The 8039-nt window shown below is 43.7% G+C and overlaps 1 protein-coding gene across 2 annotated transcripts in view; it reads left to right on the top strand.

Annotated features, from left to right (window-relative positions):
* Slc13a4 (solute carrier family 13 (sodium/sulfate symporter), member 4) overlaps positions 1-4505 on the top strand; it is a 44191-nt gene extending 39686 nt beyond the window's left edge. For both annotated transcript variants that reach the window (XM_005405472.2, XM_013505027.1), the window contains one exon: positions 2115-4505. In XM_005405472.2, coding sequence (XP_005405529.1) covers positions 2115-2252 — 138 coding nt within the window. In that variant the 3' untranslated portion in view covers positions 2253-4505. The remainder of the gene's footprint in view (positions 1-2114) is intronic.
* The last annotated feature ends 3534 nt before the right edge of the window (positions 4506-8039 follow it).

Consider the following 8039-nt stretch of genomic DNA (forward strand, 5'->3'; position numbering starts at 1 on the left):
AGATGAGGAGTAAGAAACTGTATGACACAAGGCCGAAGGTATTTTATGCAAACAGGCTCCTTCGGTTAGGTTTTCCCGTAAGGCCTGAGGCAAACGAGGCCTCTATAGTGCATTTCCTTGCTCTCAGCAGGGCTCCACAAGATGGCCTAAAGGAAACACTCTGCCGTTGACCTTAGTACTATGTGTATCTACCTCCACCTCCCCCAGCCTACACTCTCTGGGTGCTCTTAATACCCTGGGCTGACAGGTGCTGGAGCAGGGATAAGCAAGCTGACAGAAATCACTGAGGCCTGCCCATCTGAAAATCTGCCCTTGCTGAAAGTCAGCCTGTGCAAATTTGTTTTGCACAGTTCAGTCATTCTCAACAGCCCTATAAAATATCAAATAAAGGAAAGGAAGAAACAGTTTGAGGCTGGTGGCAGATATTCCTGTCCTTTCACCAAACTGCTCAACCAACTCATGGGTGCTACTTCAGGGACAGGAGGCCAGGCCATCTCTCTTGCTGCATATAACCTTCTGGCGGCGCACACTGAACTCTGCTTCCCACTTCTGTGCACCCCCACCACCCAGCCTCACCCTGCTTCCTGTGCTGGAGTCTAAAGAACAAACAGTGCCTGTCTGAGGCACTGAATGACAAGAAACCAGGCTGTCCTGGGTCCTAGTCCTGGCTAGGACACTAACTCCAGCTTCGATTTCCTCATCTTGCTAAACGAGGTCACAACTGAATACTCACTGTGGTCCCTTTGAGCTCTAAAGGACCTTCGTTAGCTCCTGAGAACCTGCCCCCTCAGCTGCTGGGAAGCACGGGCCACTGTCCACGCGACAGGCCCAGGGGCCCAGGATGATGGAGAAGTCCAGGCTTCCAGTCAGAGGCAGGAGAGGACATGTCAGTCGTTTGTCTGAAACAGTTTCCCAGCCTGTTTTCCTTCCTTGCAACTTTCCCAGTTTAATGCCAGTTAATGGACCAGTCTGGCTACACTCTGTATACTTGGTTACTTCCTGGAAGGACATCAAGCTGTCCTTCCTGCACACATTTTTCCATCTGACCCTGGCTCGGCCAGTCCACAGGCTCTCATAACCCGCTCCAACTGCATCAATGCCATGGCAAACAATGGGTTAGAGTCACTGAGGTGCACTTCCCCCAAAGAGGCCAGGGAAGCTGGCAGGCTTGTGTCAACTTCCTATAGAGCAAGTGGCACAGGCAGCTGACCTGTGACCCTCAAGGTGCCCTATTTCCCTAAGCTGCTCCTTGGAAGGGTAAAAGGTACTAGTGGCAAAGCCTTCATATAATACAGCCCTTATGTTAATTAACTTTTCCTCACTGATCAATAACCAAGAAAAATTACCTAAAGAAGTAGAGGTCTAGGATGGCTTAAGGATCCAGCATTTCAGTCCATGGTCAATGGTTCCATTATTGTGAGCCTGAGGTGAGATAGAAGGATATGAAACAAAGCTGCTCTCACATTATGGCAGCCAGAAAATACAGAGGGAAAGAACCAGAGGAAGAAGCCTGGGACCAGTAGAATCCCCAAGATCACAAGCCTGATCACTCCCTTCAACTCGGTCCCACCTCCTACTACCATCACACTGTGATCTCATCAATAGGTTAATCCGTGATGAAGGCTGAGCCCTCATGATCCAGGCATTTCCCCTAAAACTTGTCAGCAACCAAGCCTTTAGCACAAGAGTTTTTGGGGACACATCAAATCCAAACTAACACCCCTCCTAAAATTTCATGTCTGTGAGCACAGAAAAAGCTATGAGTTCTTGCTTTAAAGAGATATTTATGTTACCACGTGTCCCTACAATTTCACTGCAGATATATCTCTTACCATTCCAAGATCAGTGTCCCAAGTAAATGTTCACTGTATACTGAATGCTGCTGGCAAGAAGTGCAGATGATTGCCCTGTGTCAGCCCCAATCCCCCTGTCTCATCTTCCAGAATCTTGTCACCTGACAAGGCAACAAGAGCAGCCTAAGTAGTGACTACAACAGTCAGGACCCCCATGGGTGCAGCAAGGCCGAGGCTGGGAGCCTAGATATGGCTCTCTTGGGGACATGTGCTGCTGCCTGGTCATGGTGAATGGGGTGTGCCATTGGCTTGTGTCTGCAGGTGAAAGCTGGCTTGGGAGTCAACGTCATTGGCCTGGTGATAGTGATGGTAGCCATCAACACCTGGGGAGTTAGTCTCTTCCACCTGGACACCTTTCCAGCCTGGGCTAAGGTCAGTAACATCACTGATCAGGCCTAACACCAGTGGACAAATTGGTCAGGCCAAACGAGCTGTACTTGGCCATATCTGCACCACAAAGAAAGCCACCAGCACACCCAGGCCCAGGCTAGAGGGCATTTCCGCCAGAAGACCTGCCATCTACCACCTTGGCCAAGAGCAGGGGTCCTCCAGCCACCACAGCCACGCGCTTGGCTGTGGGGGTCTTCCCCTCCACCCACCTGCCTTAGCACCATCAGTCAAGAACACCCCAAAATCTTCTCTCTTCTGTGTGTCTAGTCCTCCCAATTGACTCTAAAGCTGGAAAAGGAAGAAAGCCAGTCTTACTTGCCCCTCAGGGGCAAAGCTTCATAAGCCGACCAGCCTGCCCCTAGGGTTTACGTAAGATGTTCTTAGGAGTTGAAGGAGCTACCCAAATCGTTCTGGCTTTGCAGTGAAAACAGTGAGATCTCCCTTGGGAAAAAGCTTGACCCAGAACTCAAGCCATCTCAATTGTTTCTGTCATAAGGTTTCTCCACAAAAAAGCAATTCTTAGCAGGTCCTTGTACTCTTATCACTATTCTGAATCCATCTTAAACAGCTCTCTTCAATGGCTCCCCTCGACCCTGGCATGCAACTCTGTAAAGAAAATGTTCCCCTTGAGAAAGAAGCTGGCAATATTTTCTTTGTCAAAGGAAAAACAGAGAAAAGACACTGGGATTAGCCTTTCTCTCTACCCATACTAACCAGAAATACCATTGTCTGGCCAAGTATGGGAAAGAGGAAAAACTTTATACCCGTCTTACTGGGCAGATTAAAACTACACTTAAGACCACAGCACTATTATTACTATTATACTGGCTTGTGGTTTTAATGAGTACTTCCTAGCCTAAAAAGACAAAAGTAGTATTGAGGTCCAATCACTTCCTACATGTGAGTGAGCCCTTTGAGAGGATGGAGATGTCTATACTTCTTTGAGTCTGCCTAGGAAACACCTACCATGTAATAAGGCAGGGCTGAGGACTTAGCTCAGTGGTAGAGTACTTGCCTACCATGTGCAAGGCCATCAGTTCGATCTACAGAACTGCAAAAAGAAGGAAAAAATGTAGTGTTGTTAAGACGTAGCTGCTCAATACATGTCCCTGATGAGAAAAATCAATGCCAAGCAAGGCCACTTCCTTCTTTCTGCAGAAGACCACGGCATTTTCATTGCTGGAGACAGCTCCTTCTCCAGTTTGCTGCCATTATGTATTTCTGACTGCAACCATCAACTGCTTGCTAAATATGTCTTAGGGAAAAAGGAGTGCTCCATAATTATTGTACTGTATTAATTGACTTTAAATTGCTACTGATAGCATGTGCAGTTTCCTCACAATAACTTATGTATAAAATCACACTTTTAGTTGGTCAAGTGAGTATGAGTTGCAACACTTTTAGGCCAGTCAACATACACACTCTCCAACTACAGAATGTGACTGAACAGCTTTAGTCAGGAGTGTTACTGCTTTTACCCTGTTGATTGGCTTAGCCAACATCAGGCCAATATTATAGTACAGATCGTGTAAAACCAAAAGAAATACCAGGGTTAGGCATGCTACAGTTGGTTTGATCGAGCCAGCCTCCCTAAAGTTGATTTACTTCAACAGGTTCAAGAGTCAAGGTGTTTCTGCTGTTGTCAGGTGAACCACATCCCATGTGTGAACCATTACTGAACTCAGACTCTAAGCCTGTAAGTCAGACAATAAACAAGGCACAGACAATCTGTAAGATTCTGGGAACATTGTAAGAAACAGAGAAAGAAAAGCTGACATAGAATTAAGTGCACTGAGAATTACTGGTCACTGTTCAGCTGTCTGAGCCTGAGTCACTCCTGAAGGGAAGCAGTGCCAGCTCTGTCTCAGCAGCTGCTGCCAGGGCTCCCTGAGCTGGTGTTTCACTACTGTCTGCTCCATGGGCCACCCTCAGGACCACCAATGTTCTTCAAACAAGACTGCCCAGGCCGGTCACGGGGGATGGCAGTCCCATCACCTAGAGTCACTCCGCTGAGGGCCACCTTCTAGCCCTTCTTAGTAGTCTCTTGGTGTCAGGATTGGATTTTTATCTTCTAACATTGTACTGTATGTTAGAGCTCTACATGGTCATCTAATACCAGCTCACCTTCCAGATGATGAAACTGAGAGCCAAAGACACTAAATATAGCTGCACTTAATCCTCAAGTTAATTATGTATCAACTTTGCTTAGTCAAAGTTGCCTTTGAAATTTCACCAAATCGCCCATAAAGACATGGCATCCAATCTTTTGCACTGGTATTTATATGTCACAAACCTTCACTGTCATCTTTCAATTTTTAAAATCGCTACTTTTTCCACTATCAGCATAGATCCGTTTCTTTAGATGAACATCAAGTAAAGTACAGCTGGGTCCTCTGGACCTACAGATTCTGCATCGGGGGTTCAACCAACCTCCAATCAAAAATATTCAAAAAGAACTGCATCTGTACTTGAAGTATTTTGTCATTTACATAGCATTCACACAGTATTGGATGTCGTAAGTAATCTAAAGGGTACAGGAGGATGTGCACAGGTCAGATGTGAATACTGTGCCACTGCATGTAACAGACTAGTGCATCTGCACTTTGTGGTATCCAGGGGGGTGCAGACAGAGAGCTGGAACTAACTCCCTGCAGCTAAAGCGGGACCAGCACGGCTGGCTGCGGACACTGGGACCGTGTTCTTTGAAACACTATCTCCACACACCAGGACCTCTCAGTACTGCTAGATGCTCGGCACAACAGAACACGAAGGCTAGTGAGTGGACCTGAGAACACAAATGGCTCATGCTGAGGCTGCCCTTGCTGAAGGACCGCTGGGCATAGCTCCTGTGCTGTGTGCATGGTCCCTCTGTCCCAGCCATGTACCTGTGCACACCTATGATGCAACTGCATACCTTTCACATACTCCTACCACCAGTGCTTGTGGCATTCTCGGGGCCTGTGTTTTATAACACCCCTGCCCCGGGCACTTTGCGTAAAACTTCCTTCAGCTCTTTCTTATATCCCAGTGCCTTGCACAATATGCCATCTGTTAGGGCTTTGGCTCTTGACTGAATACATTGCAACCAGACTTAGGAAAGATAAAAGCTGAACACTTGAAATTCTAAGTGCCACAAATCCCCTATTAAGACTAGGCAAAGGGGCTGGGGATTTAGCTCAGCGGCAAAAGCGCCTGCCCGGCAAGCGCAACGTCGTGAGTTTGGTTCCTGGTACCGGAGAAAAACCAAAAAAAAAGACTAGGCAAGATTAAAATTGAACCCATATCTTTCACCATGCACTAAACTAAATTTGAAATGAATCAAAGATATATTAAAACAGAAACATTAACTCTGCTGGAAGACAGAATAGGTAAAACTCTTGAAGACATTGGTGTAGGCAGACTTTATAACTAAAACCCCAATCACCCAGGAACTATCACCAAGAATCAACTACTGGAATCTCATCTTATTAAAAAGCTTCTGCACAGCAAGGGAAATCACCAACAGAGTGAAGAGATGACTCACAGTGTGGGAATAGAAGTTTGCCAGATGTTGCTCAGACAAAGGATTACTATCGAGAGCAACCCATTCGGGATCTCTCCTGTCTCTCAGGAGCTATTCCCATTCCCCACTCCCCCATTCCTGTTCTCTAATAAATTTTCCTACTCTTAAAAAAAAAAAAAAAAAAAGGATTACTATCAAGAACACATGAAGAACTAAAAAAAAAAAAAAGCCCTCCCAAATTTAAAGACCTGATCCAAACATGGGCATCTGAAATGAATATACACTTTTCAGATGAATACAAACAGCAAATATGAAAAATGTTTAACATCACTGGTCATTTGAGAGATGCAAATTAAAACAACAGTGAGATTCTATCTCACCCCAGAAAGAATGGCTATTATCAAGAAATCAACCAGAGGGGCTGTAGGGAAAAAGGAATCCTTCTCCACTGTTGGTGGAAGTGTAGACTGGTAAAACCACTGTGGAAATCAGTGTGGAGATTCCTCAAAAAACTAGGATTGGAGGTCCCACTGGACCCAGCTATTCTGGGTATCTTACCATAATTAAAAACATAATTAAAAACATCATACCACAGCAATATATGTGCACCCACATATTACAGTAGCATAATCTGTAATAGCTAGATCTTGGAAACAACTCAAATGCCCATCAACTGAGGAATGGATAAAAAGGATGTGATCTTTTAATACAATGGAGTACAGCTCAGACATAAAGGATAAACTGTAGACTTTTATAGGTAGATGGATGTAACTTGAGACCCTATTCATAGGTGAAATAAACCAGACACATGTATAAACATCATATTGTCTCCCTAGTATGAGAAGCTGAAAAACTAAGATCCAAAATGTACAATAAATATTGTAAAATGGGAAGAAACTTCAAAAGGAAAAGGGAACTGGGATGCAGGAATGGAGAAAGGAGAAAAGCAAAAAACAAAAACAAAATAAATATATATATGTAAGATAGTTAAGATAGTTATACTACTAATTTCTCTTAATTCATTGAAAAAAAGGTTTGTGCTAATATTGTTTGGACAATTAAATGCTGATATCTTGTACTCTGAGTAACTAATGTAAAGATAACAATACACAATGTATTAACCACTGTTACCCTATTACCTTGTTTTGAAATTTTATTTTTCTCTTTAAAATTTAAAAACAAAAAAGACCAGGCAAGGTCTCTAAACATTTTCCCTTCACCACCCTGTTCCTTTCCACAAGGCAAGGCCCTAATAGTAAGGAAAAAAGAACTCATTCATCTATGCAAGAAATGGAATTGCTATGTGCAAAACCCAAGACTGGCAGTTAAAGAAACATCTCATTTGCTCCAGTACGTTATACAGCGTTCCTCCAGGAGGAACAGCTCAGAAAATGCATTTAAAATGTGGGAGATCTGAGCAGAAGAACAACAGCACAGTGTCTAGGGAGGGAACCGTAGGGTGGAAATGAAAACATTACACATGTGGCCATATGCTCTATGACCTATATGCACAGACAACTAGGAAAATCACAGCTTTTCTCTGTATTCATGTGACTGAGAATTACTGAGTTGGAAAAAAGGAAATAAATTATTCCTTTAAATCAAAAGCAGATACATTATTTAATTTCATAAAACAAATCAGAAGAAAAAGTCTAAAAATACTGTCAACTTCAACTCGTAAAATTTTGCTCTTTTATTTTAAATATGGTTAATTTCTTTCCTTCTCCTTTGCTTGGGAGGATTAGTTTTAAGCCCTTCAGGTCAATGTGTTTATTAAGTTTCCAAAATTAATCCCGACACATCAGAGTAACCTACAGTATTTTCAGTAACCCTCCTTTTGTAGTGATATGGCAGCAAGTTTTCTTAAATCACATCAATAGTTTTCAAATATTTTTTAAGGGAAAGCAAAGGGCACATCGTGGTGGTCCTTCTTCCTATTGCTCTATTCCTCTATGCAGCAAGGGTTCCTACAAGTCCCCATCACAGTCTCCATAAACCCATCCAACACCTTAAAACCCATGACGATTCTACGTTCTTCAAATATGCATCTCAGCATAGATTATCTTGCCTGAGAACTGTGAACTTCTTTCCACTGCTTCAAGAATGTAAAACTGGGAGGGAATCTGAATGGTGGGCATGAAGTCAGCCTGTTTGGCTATGTGTGCTGATTTGTGAGGTGAAGCTGAACTTAAGGACTGATTTGCTGGATGGTACCGCTGGTAGAAATGACTTTATTATCAGCAAAGGTATGTGTCACTCCTGAGGAAGCCCTACATCCAGGAGAGCTGAGACTA

This window comes from Chinchilla lanigera, unplaced genomic scaffold (assembly GCF_000276665.1).
Source record: "Chinchilla lanigera isolate Chin_1 unplaced genomic scaffold, ChiLan1.0 scaffold00093, whole genome shotgun sequence".
In the NCBI taxonomy this organism is placed as follows: Eukaryota; Metazoa; Chordata; class Mammalia; order Rodentia; family Chinchillidae; genus Chinchilla; species Chinchilla lanigera.